The 19,333-nt window shown below is 45.8% G+C and overlaps 4 protein-coding genes across 6 annotated transcripts in view; 3 read left to right on the top strand and 1 right to left on the bottom strand.

The window, feature by feature from the left end:
• Positions 1–398: 398 nt before the first annotated feature.
• On the bottom strand, positions 399–3,506 carry CRYAB (crystallin alpha B). 2 transcript variants are annotated; one of them, XM_020882288.2, is made up of 3 exons: positions 3,219–3,506; positions 1,971–2,093; positions 399–744 (listed from the first exon to the last, which is right to left on the bottom strand). In XM_020882288.2, exons 1-3 carry the CDS (start codon positions 3,417–3,419, stop codon positions 541–543), a joined length of 528 nt encoding a protein of 175 aa, XP_020737947.1. In that variant the 5' UTR covers positions 3,420–3,506; the 3' UTR covers positions 399–540. The 2 variants fall into 2 exon arrangements, with proteins under 2 accessions (XP_020737947.1, XP_070329694.1); XM_070473593.1 differs by lacking the exon at positions 3,219–3,506 and adding an exon at positions 2,243–2,348.
• Positions 3,507–3,755: 249 nt separating this feature from the next.
• On the top strand, positions 3,756–5,776 carry HSPB2 (heat shock protein family B (small) member 2). The gene is made up of 2 exons (XM_070473592.1): positions 3,756–4,580; positions 5,100–5,776. The coding sequence occupies exons 1-2, from the start codon at positions 4,487–4,489 to the stop codon at positions 5,552–5,554; spliced, it is 549 nt and encodes a 182-aa protein (XP_070329693.1). The 5' UTR covers positions 3,756–4,486; the 3' UTR covers positions 5,555–5,776.
• Positions 5,777–9,005: 3,229 nt separating this feature from the next.
• On the top strand, positions 9,006–15,778 carry C10H11orf52 (chromosome 10 C11orf52 homolog). Of its 2 annotated transcripts, XM_070473591.1 has the most exons (4): positions 9,044–9,168; positions 13,430–13,467; positions 14,629–14,708; positions 14,846–15,778. In XM_070473591.1, exons 1-4 carry the CDS (start codon positions 9,137–9,139, stop codon positions 15,089–15,091), a joined length of 396 nt encoding a protein of 131 aa, XP_070329692.1. In that variant the 5' UTR covers positions 9,044–9,136; the 3' UTR covers positions 15,092–15,778. The 2 variants fall into 2 exon arrangements, with proteins under 2 accessions (XP_070329691.1, XP_070329692.1); XM_070473590.1 differs by lacking the exon at positions 13,430–13,467 and having other exon boundaries at positions 9,006–9,168.
• A 427-nt stretch (positions 15,779–16,205) lies between these two features.
• Positions 16,206–19,333, top strand: part of DIXDC1 (DIX domain containing 1) — a 76,106-nt gene continuing 72,978 nt past the window's right edge. The window contains exons 1-2 of the mRNA XM_020882218.2: positions 16,206–16,358; positions 17,959–18,050. Of these exons, the coding sequence (XP_020737877.2) occupies positions 17,994–18,050 (57 nt within the window). The 5' untranslated portion in view covers positions 16,206–16,358; positions 17,959–17,993. The remainder of the gene's footprint in view (positions 16,359–17,958; positions 18,051–19,333) is intronic.

Genomic DNA, 19,333 nt, shown 5'->3' with positions numbered 1-19,333 from the left:
TGGGAAAATGTCAAAGTTGAGGATACCATCTCTTCCCTGGTGACATGATTCATTTCAGAGATGCACTAAGGCATTTTATGCATTGTCATCGAGACGTCATTGAGATGTGTTGTTGTAACCCAGAGCCAAAATCAAATGGGGAGAGGAAAGCAACTGATCTTCTTTGAGCTCTGCCAAGAGCTTTACCTACTTTTTCTCCTTAATTTACTCTTTACAATGAATGTACGAATAAGCACCCCATGTTATAAATGGAAGACTTAAAGACCATAAAGTTTTAAGTGGCCTGCTAAATTTATCCCATTAGTAAGTGTTGGAAACAGTCATTCAGACTCTAATATCCCTAGAGCCCCCTAAAACATAATGTGATGATTAATACAAAATATTCAAATGCAAGACAGTTATCTGTTGCTGAATGATATTTATTAGCTTAATAATTTGGGCCTGCCCTTAGCATTAATAAGCTTCAGCACTAGTCACAAGGTTTTCATTCATTGATGGGGAACTTTCTTGTTTTAAAAAATGCAGTTAGGGAAAGGGCATCTACTTCTTGGGGGCTGCAGTGACAGCCGGCTTCTCTTCACGGGTGATGGGAATGGTGCGCTCAGGGCCGGAGGCCTGTTTCCTTGGTCCATTCACAGTGAGGACCCCATCAGACGACAGGGACGAAGTAATGGCGAGAGGGTCCACGTCAGCTGGGATCCGGTATTTCCTGTGGAACTCCCGGGAGATAAAACCATGTTCATCCTAAACCAAGAGAAGGAAAGAGGTAGATAAGAACAGAAACAGCATTTCTTGTCTAGAACTCAGACATTCTCCTTCCCCTTAGCTGTGACCAAATGCATGGCAACATGAGAGAAAGCGAAACAGTTATTCTGTTGGGTCTATGATGGAATTGCCTAAGTGGTCACTCCTACCAATGAGAATCTGAGAGGTCTGAACAGCCAAACTTCTTAGCTCGCCAAGCCCTGAGCTGTGGATGTGTTCAGTGGTATTTCCCAAAGGTTTTAGATCAGTGTTTGTTGGGCCTACGGGATTTGGAATATCATCTCGATTTAAAAGTTGAATCTCTTAAGAAAGCCCAGAAATTGTCCTGATGCTTCAGAATGTTCCAGAATGTTCCAGACCAATAGGTCTAATAATAATAACAAAAACAATAATAAAGACTACACCCGGGAGACTCTGATCTAAATTAAATCATAGCAAAACTGAAACAGCCTGAGGACCTCACACTATACTATTGGATGCACAAGTTTCTGTGTTATAACTAATCAGTAAGAAGCAAACTCACTGAAAAACTCTCCCAGAAAGTAATGAGAAGTTATTTCATTCTTTAGAACTCTCCTGAAGAATTCCAGCCCTAACCTTTATACCTCATAAATCTCAAGCATTTATTTAGACGGGCTGTCAACTGATTTCCACATGGGTCTAGCGTATTAGGAGCTGAGTACAGCTCTGAAATTTAGGCAAACCAAGTAGTTCAGCATTAAGATGGGCTAAAGAGAAGTGACTTCTGGAATACTTAAAAGTCTCAAATTCAAGGGCCTTCCAAGTGCATGCAGTTAATACAATTATGTAAAACAATCAGAGGTCTGAAACCACTATTTAAATCAGTGGTCTTCAGCCTTCACTGTACATTAGAATTCCCTAGGGAGCTTTTTAAAGCTCTTGATTTAAATAATTTGGGATATGCCTGAGCATTTTTCTTCTTTTTTTTCTTTTTTTAATTCCTCTGGTAATTTTAACTTTGGCAAAGTTGAGAACCACTGGCTTAAACAGGAACATCCCATCTATCCCTGAGGCGATCAAATCAAAATAAGCAACAAAGATCTGGCCAAAACAACAACAGGTTTATCCCTGTTCCTGACCCCAATGGCTTAGGACTGGAATGTTGCCGGCTTCAAGGGCTGAGGGCAATATCTGGCATATAGCATGCCCTGGAAAAAGAGCAGAAGAGAAAGTTAGCTACATACCTGGCGCTCTTCATGTTTGCCATGCACCTCAATCACATCTCCCAGCACCTTGACCTTGAGTTCCTCTGGGGAGAAGTGCTTCACATCCAGGTTGACAGAGAATCTGTCCTTCTCCAGACGCATCTGGAAATAGCAAGGTGGGGACGGGGTAAGAGAAAAGGGTAGGAATGTAAATGATACTAGTACAATCTCATCATTCTGCAGATTTGCTCTCTGTCCAGGTAGTTTATCCTCCTCTTTTTAGCTAAAAATTCCTTTTTGAATAAACATACCCTCTGGCTCAGGGGCATCACCATAGTGGTACCCTAGGCACATCACTTGGTCATCAGGCCCAAACTTTTATTGACAGGGACAGGGAAGAAGACAGGCCACCCAGGGGACAACGCACAAAGATGGGTCGCGGCATGCCTTCTGCTGCTTCTCCAAGCCAATGCCTGGCCTTGTCATTTGTCTGTGAGACAAAGCCTCCTTCTTCTTACTCAGGTCTCTGCCAAGTTTCCCACCCACTCAATCTGGAATGTTCTGCTAGCTCCCATTGTCCTTCCAAAGCCCTTGCCCACTCAGCTCCTGTTTACTCACACTTGAATATTTTTAAACCAGAGTGTTATCTGTGACAGCTTCTGTCACTCTTATCTGTTCACCCCATTCTCCCACCGTCGTAGGACAATTGGGGGGGGGGGGTCCCTAAAGTGGACCTACATTCTATCCTCATTAGACTTGGACCCAGGCCAGTGCCCTGTCACAACCCTTAGAAACCCAGAAAATCATAGATGAGGGAATAAAAAGGAAGAAAATAATGGTTGCTGTCTCCAGCTCCATGCAGCAGGGGTGGAAGCTCAGGATAAGGTAAGACTGTCTCCTGGCTCTGAAACTTGAGATGACAGTATTTGTCAGGAGTGTGAGGTGTTAGAAAAGCTGAGCAAAGGAGTCTGAAGGCAGCTCTTTCCCTGCAGACTGTTATGAACCAAACCAGAAAGGGACATCCTACCCAGAAGATAAGAGAGAATGACCTTCATACTGCATGGAAAATGTAAAAAATAGGATACAGAGGCACACCAAATACAAATAGGTGACTGGGGAAGAGAGGAACTAGGGACCTCATCTGTCTTCACTGCAGGACACACAAATGCCTAAGAGACGTAGGACCCTTAGGCACAGATTTAGGCCAGGAGGAAAAGGACAGTGGATGGAGATGCTTCCAGAAGGTTCCAGAATGAACTCTCCTGTCCAGGCAAAGGGGAGACTTACCTCAGAGAGGCCAGTGTCAATCCAGCTGGGTGCCCGCAGAAATGAGGGCGGCCGAAGGTAGAAGGGGCTCAGGGAAGTAGAAGCTGGGAAGAGATCAGACTCCAACAGGTGCTCGCCAAAGAACTGGTCAAAGAGGCGGCTGGGAGAGTGGAAAGGGAAGAAGGGGCGGCGGATCCAGGGGTGGTGGATGGCGATATCCATGGTGGTTAGGTGAGTGTGGGGGGTCAGCTGGCTGGTCAGCTCCTTCAGCTGCAGCTGCGGCCAGCCCCTTATATACGCAGTCTTGTGAAGCTTCTGGAATGGTGATGTCAGGGGTTTTATTATCCCAGCTCACCGCCCGTTCATGGGGACTTGTGATTGGGGATTTGGCAGTATGACACATACCCAGTACTCACTGAGCTAAGAAAAGAGAAAGACAAACGCGCCTGAGCTGGCCAGTGACCTGTCCTGGTCTTGTTTCACTAGCTTTCTGTCCACACCCAATGGCACCCGCCCCCACCCCCTCCTCTGGAGTTGGGACTGAGTCAGGAATCCCAAGCAGCGGGCAGTGTGGCCCTCCTCCTCCCCTGCAACCCTGCATGCCAAGGGAATGGGGCCAGCAGCTATCTTGGGCCTGAGCAGGAACTGGAATCTTCCTAGGCTGAGCCCCAGGGACATTAACTCTTCGTGTGCAGTGACCACCAGCATAGCCGTGGCAGGTTTCCACGTGGTGCCCTGGGTTGCCCTGGGTTCAGAGAGGACCCTGACATTCGGCGGGGTAAACTCCTCACCCCACCCCCAAAGAAAGGGTAGAAAGTTGTTTGCATGTTTCATTTTCTGTGGCTGGCAGAACCTCAAACCGAGGGGAGAGCTGTATGAAGTAGGGTGCCGGTTGTCTGCCACTGGGGAGGCGAAGGGAAGGTGGAGAAAAACGTGCAAACTGTTGGTGAGGGTCTCGGCGAGGCCTCTCCGGGCCGTGGGCAGCAGCCTCCCCACGCCGGCTCGCTCCGCAGCCCCGACCCCCAGCTGTCCCGGTGGGGGAGTGCGGGGGGGGCGGGCAGGCTTGTGACAGCTGAAGGGTGTGCAGGGGAGGGGACGGGGGTCCAGGCGGCGCGGGTCACACGCTGGTGGCGGGCGCCCGCCGCCCCTCCCCCGGGCTCCGCACTATTTTGGGTGGTGTAGACCCCGCCCCCACCCCCGCCGCGCCCCGGCTCGGCGGCAGCTGGAGGGGTCCCGCCGCGCCTGTCGGGGCCGCAGCTCGGACCGGGGCCGCCTGCGCTTCTGCAGTCATGTCGGGCCGCTCCGTGCCACATGCCCACCCGGCCACCGCCGAGTACGAGTTTGCCAACCCGAGCCGCCTGGGCGAGCAGCGCTTCGGGGAAGGTATGGCACGGACGCCACCCCACCCCCCTTGCCTCCCACCCCCACCTCCGGAGATTCTGGGCTGACCTCCCAATGGTAACTGGCCTCCACCCCACTCCGGGCTTAACTGAACTCCTGGGGCGAGTCATCTCCCACCCCAGACTCCCCCCTCGCCGCCCCCTCCCAGCGGGCGCGCTCCCCTTCCTACTGGCCTCGGGGCAGACTGCAGCCCGCAGAGCTCGGAATCTGCCCCTTAGCGCCCCCGCCGCCCAGCCCACCCTGCCCCCCAAGGGCCGTTCCCCCTCTTCGGCCCACGCGGGCCCGGTTTGCCTTGCTCTCCGCTACCCCAGTGTATTCCTTTCTCCAGCCCCTCTCCCCAGCCGCCTCCCTCCAGCCTGCGGGACCCTCCCCTGCGGCTCCGGCCTCGGTTCCCGCCGCCTGCAGGCCTCCTGGCCTCTCACTTCACCCTCCTTCGCACCCCTTCCTCCGTCAGCCCGCCCTCTCGCCTTTCTCTCTCTCCCTCCTCTCTCCGTCCCGCAGGCCTCCTGCCAGAAGAGATCCTGACCCCTACCCTCTACCACGGCTACTATGTCCGGCCCCGGGCCGCGCCAGCTGGGGAGGGCAGCCGGGCAGGGGCCTCCGAGCTTCGGCTCAGCGAGGGCAAGTTCCAGGCGTTTCTGGACGTGAGCCACTTTACCCCAGATGAGGTGACCGTGAGGACTGTGGACAACCTCCTGGAGGTGTCCGCCCGGCACCCGCAGCGCCTGGACCGCCACGGCTTCGTGTCGCGCGAGTTCTGCCGCACCTACGTCCTGCCGGCCGACGTGGACCCCTGGCGGGTGCGCGCCGCACTCTCCCACGACGGCATCCTCAACCTGGAGGCGCCTCGGGGCGGCCGACATTTGGACACAGAGGTCAACGAGGTCTACATCTCCCTGCTCCCAGCTCCCCCTGATCCCGAGGAAGAGGAGGAGGCCGTCGGTGTTGAGCCCTGAGCGCCACAGACCCAGCGCCCACTGAACCCCTTTCTAGCTCCCAGCCCGTGATACAAGCAGCTGCCCAGCACCCCGGAGGTAGCCGCATCCTTGGGGGAAGGGAAACGTGCATGGTCACAATGTATGGTTTGGTCCCTTGGGACGTGTCATAGCATTATTTTTGTGTTTTGTGTTTTTTTCGTTTAGTTTTGGGTGGAGCTGAATAAACCCAAATCTCAGGGCCTTGTTGTGCCGCTCCCTATTCTGTGGCCTGGAGGAGGGGGTGAACAGGGAAGGAGACAAAAAGGTCCTCAGTTAGGTGGACCCAACGTCACAGCACTCTGAACTCACACGTGGATGCTGAGATCACACCCGGAAGCTGACACTGGCTCCGCATCAAATTCCTGGCCATGATTTTCTCACAGTGCAACAAAAGAGAGCGTGATCCTGGGAGGGGAAAGGGATATGCCATCCAAACAGCCCAGAGGGCACTGTCTGAGCTGGTGATTAGAGACACAAAAACAAGGGTCTCCAGACTGTCTGGCCTGTTTTGGGTAGGGGTTGGGAAAGGCTTTTGGATATAGAGTTGCCTAAAGCCCTGGTCTGCCCACGGAAATTGGCCTCTGATTCTGAGGGATCGAGAATGCAGACACAGCAACATAGACACAGAAGCCTCTGCCATTGTCACTGAACCACAGTTTCCCCACCCTCTGCCTGGGAGGGAAAGCATTTGTTTCTAATCTTGAAACATCCCAAAGAGGAATCCCTGCATCCCTCCACCCAGGCCAGGGTATTGGTTTGGTGATGATGGCCAAGGAAATTTCCTTTGGAAGTAGAAGTAGAGTCTTAGTACTAGAAGTATGGTATATTCTGGAAAGCCTGGGGGATTGACCTCTTAATTACTTTCTGTAATCAAAAGAGCTTGAATGTGTATGATTTGCAGAAGACTGCCTTGACCCCAAATACATCTTTTACTAGGTTGTGATGGACATCCGAAATTCTTCCATTAAAGCGGTTGGTTGATTCTTAACTTTTTATAGACCCTTTTAAAAAAAATCTTACAAAAGCAATAGATCCTCTTACCAGAAAAATACACATGCTCTGAAATGTGGTACACAATTTGAACAGGTTTACATAGCTCTTTTTTTTAAATTAATTAATTAATTTATTTATTTATTTATTTTTAAATTTTTTTAATTTTTTTTATTAGTTGGAGACTAATTACTTTACATCATTACAGTAGTTTTTGTTATACATTGAAATGAATTAGCCATGGATTTACATGTATTCCCCATCCCAGTCCCCCCTCCCTACATAGCTCTTGAGATCCATTTATTTGCCCTCTTAGGGATCTGTGGACTCCCAGGAAAAGAACCCTCACTTAAAGAATTCAATTCTTAGTTAAAAGATTGCCATCTGTTAAAAATTAAAGCATGCCTTAGAGAAATAACTATTGATATATCCTTTTGTTTGCTCATTCAACAAATATTTATTTAACCCCCAAGTACTGTGGTATGGAGGTTATACACTGTAAATATAATTTAAGACTATGCTCCTTTGTTGTCTGCTCTCAGGAATCTTAACATCTAGTTCAGAAGAAAAAGAATTTTAAAAGGATCCTCTTTAGACTTCTATTACAACAGCTTTGCTTTGATCTGTTTTATAATTTTACTTGAGCTTCATTTAAAAGAAAAGTTTCCTGAGCTAGAAAAAAGTTGCAACCTCCGATTTTGTCCAAATTCCCAACCCACAAACACTCTGAAGATTATTAGTCAACTTCTGGGATATTTTTAGTGACAGAGAGCTTAGAACTTCATAAAGTAGCTCAATTCATTTTCTTTTTGGACTTCTTTTGAACCAAAATCTGCATTTCAATAACTTCTGCCCATTGGCTCAGGTTTTGTCTGGAAAATAAGTGCAATCCTTCTTTCCCTTGAGAGTCTGCTCAGATATTTAAAAATAACCATCCTGTCCTCCAAAAGCTTCCCTTTCCCAATGAAACATGCCTAATTCTCTTAACCATATTTTATACGACTTTTCATACCACTTATAACTCAGACAACTTTCTCTTGAATACACTGCCTCTTGACAGTGTAACTTGAAATTCAACATGTAAACCTAAAACTGTTATTCCAATCATGGACTGACTGGTATATACTTCAGTGGAATAATCAATACCCTTGTTTATCACTCTGGACTTCTATTAATGCTGCTTAGAGTGTATCAGGTTTTTGACTGCCACAACACAGTGCTGGTTCCTTTGGAGTTTCTGGTCATATCAAAAATCTCTAATTTAAGGAAATTAGCTGAAAAGGGACCAGATTATGAAAGGCTTTGAGTACCAGGCTAAGAAGTTTGGGTAACAGGATGAAAAGAATACAATTAATAGTAGAGTACAGAGTGGATTGCCAGGAAGAAGCATGGTCATGAAATAAGAGGCTAGTGCAATGGTTTAGCACCAGGTAATAAAGTAAGATGCTTTACCATCTAACAATTAGCTGAGAACAGAAAGTAATAATAATAACCATAGCTAGGACTTACTGAAAGGGTCCCATGTGTCAAGTCCTGGATTGGAGTTTTATACACATTATCTCGCTTAATTTTCCACCACAGTCCTATAAGGCTTTTTTTTATCCCCGTTTTTCATAAAGAAAGAAGACGGAGGAAGAATGACTCTGTGGAGTACAGGGCTGAGTGCTGGATTCTGAACATCCTTAAAGGACACACAAATAAATGGGCATTTAAACAACACACTAAAGATGGGGTGGGAACACTGAAGTCAAGCCGTGTAGGTTCCACAAATTCTCCAAGAGTCCATATTTTCTACTAAGGAATTTGCTCAACCACATCCTAGTTGCCAATGAGTGTGGAATGAGTCTAACTTCGGACATTGGAGAAGCTGAGTCGAGATTAAATGGAGATTCCATAGTTCTGTACTGACGACGGGGAAGTGAATGGTTAAGAAGTGCTGAGACCACTCCAATCATAAAATCATATGATTTTTGACCAGAAAGGGGATTAAGTAATGAATTCAGTCCTCCATTTTCACAGGTCCTAGAAAAAAAGTAATTTGCCCACATTCATTCCCCTAGCAAGAGAGAATGCAAAAGAAATACATTTCCCTAAATTTTAGTTTCCAAAAGAGTCCAGTCTTCAAACTCAGATTCTGGACAGGGATAATAAGAGACTAATACCAATGACCTTCAAAGTGAAACACAAACCTGGGGAGTGCTGGGGAAACATAGGTAAAACTTTGATTATAGAGGATATATTTCAATGACAGTGTGATGCAGTACAGAAATATTTCCTAAGGAAACACTGAAGCTTGAGCCTCAGAGTTCATGCTTCCTCAAAGCAGCCCCAAATCCCGAAGGTGAGATGGCTCTCACCTGGACCTCGTGTGTGTTCCTCTATCCTCTGGCTGGAAGCAGTCACCTGGGAATCTTTCCAGCAGGTGGCTTCCAAAGTCCAACCTGTTAGGTTGAAATCTGACACTGACAGAGACTCCCCGGGAGCCACTGCTGAAAGCTGAACCGGGAACCAGGAAATGCACAAGCCTCTTTTGGTGGAAGAAGAGCTGGGCTCCCTAGAAGACAGAGCACCATGGGAAACCAGCTCTGCTGCGGGGGAAGCTGGTGAGTAGGGGGAAAGGTCGGAGGGCAAGGTCTCTGCTGGCGGACAGAGGCCCCAGGGATAAGAGAAAGCCTGCCGGGAGCGCTCTGCCAACTCCCCACTGTCAGCTGCTTCACCTGGCACCCCCAGGAGCAGCACCCCATTCTGTGCCCCCTCCTTTCAGGAAACCTCAGAAACAACCAAGGCAGCTGTCTGCCAAACGACGAGGACAGGGATGGAATGGTGAATCGATGTTTTTTTTCTGTTTGTCTTCCTCTTCCTCCTCGTTCCCTTTATTCTCTTCCTTTCTCCCCCAGATAATGGTAATAATTTGAGAACTTTATTATGTTCCAGGCTCTTAATAATCTTTAATTTTCCCAACAATTCTAAGGGAGGTGTGGCCTTACCCCTTCTCCTGTTTTACAGCTAAGAAGCTAAGGCTCAGAGAAGTTAACTAATTTGTCTGAGGTCACATGACTAGTAAGCAAATAAACCAAGATTCCAACCCAGGCCTGACTTCAAAGCCCCTACTTTTTTTTTGGACTATACCATACAGCATGTGGGATCTTAGTTTCCTGACCGGGGATGAAATTCTCACCCCCTGCTTCGGAAGCACAGGGTCAACCACTGGACCATCAGGGAAGCCCCTCAAAGCCCATACTTTTAACCACTACACAATACCATCTCCAGAATCAAGTAAATCAACTGGAGAAATGTTTATTTAAAAGGGGAGAAGTGAGGAGAAGGAGAATATCCATGGAATGTTTGAATATAACTTTCACATTTGTTTGCTGTGTGACCTTAGGCAAATCCTGTGACTTCTCTTCTTCCTCATATATAATGTAGATAACATGATGTATGTTGTTAAGATCACAGACTTGAAGAGCAGATAATATGGGAATGCCTCAAAATAAATGAATTAAATTGTCTTTATTGTTCTTTCCCATTATTATCATCACTGTTGTTAAATAGCAAAAATTCAGCCAAGTAAATTTTCAAAATTTAATTGACGTTATTGAAGGGCTCATAATGAGGTAGCATCTTATCTAGCAAGTAGAAAGAAGCTCTGAGAAGCTGTACAAAATGGAAGGCTCTCACAGGCAGAAGAGGGAGGGGTCAGGGAAGAGCAGATGACCTCATCTTCCTTTGGGCAATGGAAAAGGACTATATGACAGACTACCCCACTGGTGCTGACCAGATAATTCCAAACTGACCATATAAGACTATGTTCCTGGAGAAGGTTGAAACTCCAGTTAGGCTGGGTATCAAGCCATGGTTTGATGATGTGAGCTTAGCACAAGCAACACCATTCAAAGCCTGTTATTTCTTTTTAACACGATAGCCCCCTGGACCTGGTTTTATCCTGTCCGCTGCTTTCTTCTATACTACTCCAGGCCTACATCTGTCTTGAGGATGTCCTATTTCTGAATAAAGTATCATGTTTAGAGAGATGGCTGAGGTACATTGAAAAGCACATTGGATTCATGTCCTGTTGCTACTATTCATTCATGTATCTGTTCACTTGTGAAACAAATATTTTATTGAATACTTATGTGTACCAGCCATAATGGTAGAGTCAGAAAGCAAAGTAAAAATAAGAAATTTGGTCCCTGCCTTCTTGAGTAAGATACCAAAGTTTTAGGGCCCTAATTGGCCCATTTATAAAACAAGAACAAATAATTTTCCAGAATATTGTTAGGATTGAAAAAAACAAATGAAGCACGTTTACAACTCTGAGATATCCTATAGACAGAAGACATCTAGAAACATAAAAAATTCCAGAGGAGGGGGTGTAATGTGTCTTTCACTCCCTTTTTCCCCAAGTCTTCATATCCTTCATGTTTGGGTATTTCTTCCTCTGATGATGGTAGTCATAGTAGTCAGCTTTGGCCAATGCTCGTTATACACCAGACACTTAGCTGAGTATTTTACATCTATTATTTTATTTAATTTTTACAGTAATGCCATGAGGTTTAAGTTCTATTATTATCTTCATTTAATTAATAAGAAAATGGAGGGACTTCCCTGGCAGTCCAGTGGTTACGACTCCGTGCTTCCATTGCAGGGGATATGGGATTGATCTCTGGTCAGGGAACTAAGATCCTGCATGCCATGTGGCACAGTCAAAATTTTTTTAAAAATAAATAAAATGAAAATGGAAGCTTCATGAAGTAGAAAACTTGCTAAAGATCATAGAGCTAGTCTGATACTATCATCTAAATCTAGAGCCTGGCTAGAAACACTACACCAGATAATCTAACCAAAATATATATTTTTTCCTCTTGATTATTAGTAGGACTGGATAAATATTGTTCTTCTCTATTTCTCATTATCTCAGACTTCCAGAAACTTAAAGGCACTATGACAATTGAAAAGATTTTTATAAAATTTTTTTTTTCTGATTACAAAAGTAATACATATCCTCCGTAGAACATTTGGAAAATACCAAAGAGCAGAAAGTAAGAAACAACCATAAAGAGAAGCACCCAGAGATGACAGGAACATTATAGTGTATTTTCATGTAATCCTTTTAAAATTTTTATATGCATAGTTTTTTATCCCAAAACATATTGGCTTTTAATTATCTTAGTAAAGAGGAAAAATTTCCATGCTATTAGGTGTTCTTCCAACATCTTTCTTAAATTGATGTATGATAGTCCATTGATTGGAGATGCCATTTATTTAGTTAGTTCCCAATGTTGGACATTTAGGATATTTCCTATTTTTTGAAATCATAAATAATGCTGTAATAAATATCCATATATGTACCTGTCTGATTATAGGTTAGAACTGCTACATCAGTGGTTCCATACATTTATGTTTAAGGCCTCTCATACTTATTGTCAAGTGCATTCTAGAAAAACTGCACCAATTTTTATTCTTACTACCAATATAGGAGACTACCCATTTGGTTTCCTTAATTCTGAGCTAAAAATAAAATCCTATCACCCACGAGACTAACTGAATATTCCATCTGGGTTCATGTCCAGGCATTGTGCAACATCCAACTTGGGAACAGGCTCTGCTCACTAAATCTGAGTCACCTAAGTGCATCTTATTTTAGCATTATTATTTTCTTTATCAGTTTAAGTAGAAGTAAGTAGGAAGAGAGGAGTGACCAGGGGCGAGGACTTAGAGGCTAGAATTAGGCTATGCTTATGCAATGTTAAGAGAAAGGAAGAGCTGAAGTGGCAGAAGAGGAAGTAGAAAAACCCAGAAATAGTTTCTAAAGCTTTTTTTTCTGAACCACCTGTAGAGTCTGGATGGCGACTAACTGCTCTCAACTCAGCAAGCTGCATTAAAACCAAAAATCAAACCAAAACACGAGTCTCTGTCAGATATGTGTGGAAAAAGCCTAAGTTTTCTACAGTAGTAAAACGAACATGATTTAGAACTCCTCTTCCCCCTGTCTTTTTAATTAGCTAAAGAAGGAAACTTCCTTGGGGAGACAGAAGTCAGACAAATAGAGTTGGCTCTGGTGCGAGCTGGAAATGTACTAGCAAGAAAAAGCATCCGGAGTAAGCCACGAAGTATTCAGCCTATTTCCTCAGACAAGTGTTGTTCTCTGGCCATCAAACAGTTGACACCACGTAGACTTGCTGGCTCCATCGGGGACCCTAGGGGCTCAGAAATAAGTATAAGAGAACTGTCCTGCAGTGAAGGCAATGTAGCTGAGTCACTTACCAAATTCAGAGCTTCCTGGGCTGTGGACGTCAAAGGTTAAACTTCTCTCTCTCTCTCTGTTAATTAGAAACAAGGACAAAGAAGCAAGGATGGGGGTCATCTGTCAGGAAAGGGCTTTGTGGGGCCTTAATGAGTCAACCTTGGTTGTGGCAGCTTCTGTGACTCCCAGGATAAGAATCCTGGGTTGATAGAGACCCTGAAAAAAAGAAGCGAAAGGAAAAGCAAGAGGGTCTCTGAATCCAGGAATATCCCCTTATTTGGCAGGATTCCCTTGCCTTCTGCTGGGATTAGCCTGTTAGACAATCCCAGAATAGCCCTCAACCCAACTACATCCCCGGCACGTAGCGCCTGCTTGCCTGGGGCTATATTTTGGGTTTGGTTGTGTCAGTTGTACCACTCCACCATCCAGAACCATCCCTTTGGGAGAGGTGTGGTACCCTTGAGAAATGCTCTGGGGCTGGCTCAGGGTGAATCTTTGTTGGAGGGAGGTGAAGGAGGGTTATCCCACCAGAATGTTAAGGAGACCACAGAGCAAAGGATGCAGGAGGGAAGACCGAGGCCAGGTTCTTACACATGGGTGATCTGTTTTTCCTTTCACAGGAGCTGTACATCAACTTTACAGAGGAAAAAGAAAATAGGTAATGGAGTTGGGGGTGTGGGGTGCTGGGGGGAGTGCAAATTAGAGAAAAGAGGATAATAGAACCAGTGTCTTAAGAAAGGGTGTAAGGTGGAGCAAGGCTAAAGGGAGATAGTACACTAAAGAGATCTTTAGGTTCCAGACCACTTCTGAAACTCTGAACCTCATCCTTTCCATTATCTAAGAGTGGCAAGAGAGGTTGTTCATTCTTTCATTCATCCAGCAAAAATTTACAGAACACTTACAGTGTATGTGAAGCACTCTGCAGGATCTGGAGGAGGCAGACAGGCATGAGGGGAAAGGTACACCGAGGTCTGGCCCTAGAAGAGCTGAAAATAAAGTCTGAGAGAGAGATACACATAAACAGAGAATCGTAATACCATGTACTAGTGCTCCCAACAGCACCACACTCAGGCTGTTACAGAAGGGGAGAAAACACCCATATTGAAGGAATAATAGCAAGTTTATAAGGGGGAAGAGAAGCAGGGAGCATGCAGAAACAAGAAGAGAGAGAAGAGAGTGACTATGAAAAGTGACCAAATATTTGCTGTAGCTGAGCTCTTAGCACATTGCACTGTAATAGTCTGTATGCTTCTGTCTCCCCTAGTAGACTGTAAGCTCCCTGCAGTGGAGAAAACAGCCAACTCATCCTTCTATCCCCAGAATGCGGGCACAGAGCCTGGCATACCATGGGCTCTCAATATATAATTGTTTTGGGTTTTTTTGTTTTTACATTATTTTATTTTGGCTGTGCTGGGTCTTTGTTGCGGTGCGATGACTCTGTTGTGGCACATGGGTTTAGCTGTTCCTCTGGTACGTGGGGATCTTAGTTCCCTGAGTAGAGATTGAACCTGTATTCCCTGCATTGGAAGGCGGATTCTTAACCACTAGACCAGCAGGGAAGTCCCAACATAAAATTGCAAAATTATGTTAGGGGCCGCTGAAACATTAGGACGGAAGGTATTATTGGCAGATCGTAAAAGGGTCAGGTTGTATACTCTGCTAAGGAGTTTGGATGTGGGAATGGTGGAAGTGAGAGATGAGAGGACAGGCAGGGAGATTAGTCAGAAGCCCACTGTAATAATTTAACAGCGATTTGAAGAGGGCAATTTCAATAGAGACAGAGGAGAAAGCGGATTAAAGTCGGATTTCTTCCTCTTAGGGAGCCGAGCAGGAGGAACACTGAGGTTGCAGGAGCAGCAGCCGCAGCTTGAGCGGTGGCGGCAGCTGAATGACACGGAGGTAATGAGAAGCCTCGGTCCCTCCTAGAAGGCTGTTCAGACCTGGCACCCCAGGACTCAGCTTATCCAGCCCGAGACAGAGGGGGAAAGGGAGCAACCAAGCCAAGAATCTTCCTTAACGCTGTTCGTTCCTCTCAGGACACCATGGGACACATGTATGAGCAGGTGTTACTGCAGCCTGCGTCTCAGCAGAGGAGCCGTCAAAGCCTCAGGTCGGAGGACAGCGGCTTGTATTATGCAGACATTCAACTGTACAGCTTTCCCCAGCCACGCTCTGTCCAGGAGGTGAAGCACCTACAGTTAAAAAATGCTACGGAGTATGCGACCCTTCGCTTCCCCCAGGTGACACCTCGCTATGACAGCAAGAACGGGACCCTTGTGTGAGCCCTGATGGGGAGGCGCTACCTCGGCATCATTTCATCACTACGGCTCTGGGGGACTGGCTGGCAGCCTGAAGAACAGTGGACACGTTTTAGGCTTAAAGAACTCCAGAGCCCCCGGAATTGCAAACTCCCAGTCCTGCGCTCTGCCTCGGCCTATCTCTTATTTGCCACCATTAGCAAACAGCTAATAGCACCATTAGCTTGAGTTACCTGGGGGTGGATGGAGTTGCACAGAATGAGGGTGCTAGGTTGAGTGTGCAAGAAGGTGGGGTGTTGACCCCTATCTTTGCTCCTGCCCTCAGGGAAAGTGCAGAAAGAACAGGTTCCCCTTGAAGCGCTTGCACTTGAGCTGACTTTGTTGGAGTCCGTTTGATGGTATCCCTCCTACACACCTTTCAGCTCCTAAGCTAAAGAGGTGCTCTGGAAAGCATTCAGGGCTCTTGTACACAGCTCCTAGATCTGGGTTGGGCAATTTCCTCAGAGGCTGGGTCAAAAGGGTCCAGACCCTACACGAACAAGTGAGGGCGGGACTGAAGCATGGAGCAAGCGTTTTTGGACCATCGATTGCAAGGACGTCAAGTCATCGATGTCGACAGCACTGCGAGGCCCAGAAACTTCCCCTTAAGCTGGACTGTTTTCTCTCAGGGATGCAGAGCCGTCAAGATCAATAAATCGCATAAGGAACCTGGTTGGTGCGTTTTCTTGGGTGGAGGTCTGCGAGCTCTCATTCAGCCTCAGGGCAGTAAGGAAGACCAACCACTTTCCACCGCCCTACCAGCTGCTATGGAAGGAGAGCCCGGGTGCGGTTGGCAAGCACTGAACGCTGCTTCCCAACCGCGAAAGGAGGGGCTCCGGGGCGGGGTCTGGGCCGGTAAGAGGTGGGTCTAGTAGGCAGGGGGCAGGGTTCTGGGAATCAGGAGGCGGGGTCCGAGCCAGCAAGAGGCAGGTCTAGACGGGCAAAGGGCGGAGTTCTGGCCCTCAGGAGGCGGGGTCTGGGCGGCAGGAGGCGTGGTGAAGACCGGCAGGCAATGCGCTCTGGGCCATTAGGAGGCGGGTCTGGACAAGCAGGGGGCGGGGTTAGGGCCGTAGGGGGCGGAGCCCTGGAGGACGCAGGAGGCCTCCCGCCAGCTGGAGGCGGATCGGTCCAGGCCGGGCTCTGCCGTCGCCATGGCAACGGGCACGCAGAGGCGACACTACAGCAGGAGGAGGCGGTTCTCAGAAAGGCTGGGGACAGAGATGCGGAACCAGACACATCGACGATTTAAAAGGTAGGTGCTGAAAGGTGGTGGGTACCTGGAAAGTATTATTATCGCCGGTTAAACTTCCCAGATCAGAACTGGGGGCAAACGGAGGGTTGAGGGTGTGGTGGGAAGGAGGTGGAAGTTTCAGGTTCCAAACCCCCTCAGAGCTTTTGCAGGTTCTTAAGAGTGCTGTCCTTGAGTCATACGTTCAGAGCTTGAAGACTTCCCTTTCTCAAGCTGTACACCATTCTCCCCAAATACCGCGGCCCCTGGCTTTGTTCCTGGGAGGAAAGATTCCTTAAAATGGATAGAGTATTGAAAAATGGAATGGCAGCGAAAAAAAAAGTCAGAAATAATAGGATCAATTTCTTAGAGTGTTTGTGGGAATTTAAAGCACTCGGAAGAGTTCATAGCATGTAGACAAACGTTGGCTGCTGCCATCATCATTATCACCACTATTATTTTCTGTGTCTTCTGACACAGAACTAGTGCGAGGGGATTTAGAAGATGTGGCTAGAAACCCCCCCCCCCCCCCCCCCCCCCCGCGCTACTCATCAGCAGAACAACCCACTCACCTGTTATTAGTTGTGGGTAATAAAATGAACTCTATTTCCAAGGGTTATTTCAAATAAAGTTAATATAGCTGATAGCCCTTTCTAAACTTCAAGTGCTTTATAAAAATTTCTGCCTTGAAATATAAGTGCTCCCATTCTAGGTTAAAACTGGATTCTTGAGGATGAAGGGAAAAGTGAGTCAGAAGCAGAGCTCCTGTATTTCTCCACATTGTCTTCAGAATTCTTCCTATGGTTTTTGACTTAATGGAGAAAATTTTCACATATTGAGGTTTGAGAAAGTCATTCCAACTTATAGATGATTTAACTTGAATTTTGTGCTAACTAAAACAGCCTGCTTGTGGCTTATCAAACATACATTTTACATCTGCTTTAATCGTTATAGAAAAGGGTGCACTGACTAGAAATACAGAACATGCATGTTAAAGATTAAATGCCTCTCTTCCTGGGACACCAGTGCTGTTACTCCTTCGATGATAAGATTCTCTTCCCAAGTGCCAAGGCCAAACCGACTTCCTGTGTACATGCTGATCTGTTTTTTTGAAAACTTGAAAGAATGAATCTCTGACTTCTTTGATGTTCTTTGTTCTGACAAGATTTAAAACCGTGCTGAAAATCATGCTTCTCCAGAGCAGTTGCTTAGAGTTATTTGAGAGGCTATCTCTGGGTTATAGTCCTCAGGTTGGCTCAAGTAAAATTCCTTTCTACTCCTATTATAGATTGTTTATTGATTATTTCTGTTAACAGAGTGATACATTTAGGGTAGAGGGAAAATGCATTCTTGCTTGACTAATGATAGGGAAGCATTTGTTTTTGCTTTTTTACTATTAAAACCTAAATGATTAGTATTAAAAATGCCACTGGGATAGCCCTATTGTAATTATAGTATCTTGGGCTGGATTTCCTGCTAACTGGGGTCCTATTTTTTTATACTTCCAGATGAGTTAAGTGGGTTAGCCTGGAGTAGGAACCTGACCCCTCTAAATAGGTTTAACTTTTGAAATTTTTTTTCCTGACCTGTATTTTTGCCCGTATCTTTCCCTTCCTATTTTAAGGTGGCCCTGATCTGGTTCTTCTGGGGATTCTGAAGATGGGTACCCAAGTGGTTATGAGACTCTGTAACTCCCTGCTGCCAGCAGAACCCTCTGTAAGTGTCTGGCATTCTATTGAGAGAAGTGTGATGATGTTAATGGAATTTCAGTACAACTCGACAACTGGGGGATTTCTCCATCAGGATTCAGATCCTGGAACAAAACCGTAATATGTTTGCTTTCTTTTCTAGCTTCCCCTTCTTGTGGAAAGACTGGCTCACTTGATTATTATCTTTTTCTGGAATTAATAAAATCAGGCAGAGGTTGAAAATTTCAAGCAATTAATCAGAAAATCCCATGGACAGAGGAGGCTGGAGGGCTACAGTCCATGGTCAGAAAAGTGTTGGACACAACTTAGTGACTAACAGTGGCAGCAGTCAGAACATATGGGTTGTTTAAAAGATTTCAGTAACATTTATTATATAAACAGTGTACATGAATCATAGAGAATTTGGGAAATAGTGCATTTCTTTAAAAAACATAATCCTACCATATAGCAACCCTGTTAATATTTTAGAATATTTTCCTCTGGTCTTTTTTCCTACATATATTATTTACATATTTGAGATCATATGCACACAGTTTTTGCCTTTTGTCTTTTTAACTTAGTGTTTATTAATATGAAATTGCTAAAATGTTTGTTTGAATATGAATACAAATGTTTGGTATTCATCATAATAGCTGTAATTTTCTTGACCATCTCTTTGTTGTCAGATTTGTAGGTTCCTCTCCCTGCGTTGTAAATGTGTATCTGTGGTTAGTTGCTAAGTCGTGTCTGACTCTTTGTAACCTCGTGGACTGTAGCCCGCCTGGCTCCTCTGTCCATGGGATTCTCCAGGCAGGAATACTGGAGTGGGTTGCCATTCTCTTCTCCAGGGGCTCTTCCCAACCCAGGGATCAAACTCGGGTCTCCTGCATTGGAGGTGGATTCCTTACAAGCTGAGCCGCCAGGGAAGCCCCACATTGTAAATAACTAATTGATTTTCTCATTTAAGACGTTTTTCCCTTAGGATAGAGTTCCAGAAGTAGAATGCTAGGTCAAAAGATGTGGACATTTTAAATAATAACTTACTTTTTAAAAGAAGAATTGCAGTGTTTGATTTTGCATACATTCTTCAGAAGCAGAGGGACATCAGCTGGGAGGTAGGAACGTCCTTGATAGAAATGTGGCGACCTCTTACAGCGAGACCCAGGTCCTGGAGAAAGATTATTTCATGATGGTGGAATTAGTCATGTGCAACCCTAACACATTATGAGTGGCAGACCAGAGATAATGCGGGCATTTACAAGTGTTTTGTATGAGAGAAAAACTTAGGGTCACATCCGAAACATCCACTAG

The sequence above is a fragment of the Odocoileus virginianus genome, chromosome 10, assembly GCF_023699985.2.
Source record: "Odocoileus virginianus isolate 20LAN1187 ecotype Illinois chromosome 10, Ovbor_1.2, whole genome shotgun sequence".
Taxonomy (NCBI): Eukaryota; Metazoa; Chordata; class Mammalia; order Artiodactyla; family Cervidae; genus Odocoileus; species Odocoileus virginianus.
This window is presented reverse-complemented; position numbering and strand designations above follow the sequence as displayed.

Excerpts from the sequence above, each read along its gene's own strand:
- C10H11orf52 (XM_070473590.1), top strand. The coding sequence starts at position 9,081 with ATGCACAAGCCTCTTTTGGTGGAAGAAGAGCTGGGCTCCCTAGAAGAC. Across the intron at positions 9,169-14,628 it reads CTCTGCTGCGGGGGAAGCTG|GGAGCCGAGCAGGAGGAACA; the intron begins GTGAGTAGGGGG and ends TCTTCCTCTTAG. Across the intron at positions 14,709-14,845 it reads GGCAGCTGAATGACACGGAG|GACACCATGGGACACATGTA; the intron begins GTAATGAGAAGC and ends CGTTCCTCTCAG.
- CRYAB (XM_020882288.2), bottom strand. The coding sequence starts at position 3,419 with ATGGATATCGCCATCCACCACCCCTGGATCCGCCGCCCCTTCTTCCCT. Across the intron at positions 2,094-3,218 it reads TTGACACTGGCCTCTCTGAG|ATGCGTCTGGAGAAGGACAG; the intron begins GTAAGTCTCCCC and ends TGCTATTTCCAG. Across the intron at positions 745-1,970 it reads GCAAACATGAAGAGCGCCAG|GATGAACATGGTTTTATCTC; the intron begins GTATGTAGCTAA and ends CTCTTGGTTTAG.
- HSPB2 (XM_070473592.1), top strand. The coding sequence starts at position 4,487 with ATGTCGGGCCGCTCCGTGCCACATGCCCACCCGGCCACCGCCGAGTAC. Across the intron at positions 4,581-5,099 it reads CGAGCAGCGCTTCGGGGAAG|GCCTCCTGCCAGAAGAGATC; the intron begins GTATGGCACGGA and ends TCCGTCCCGCAG.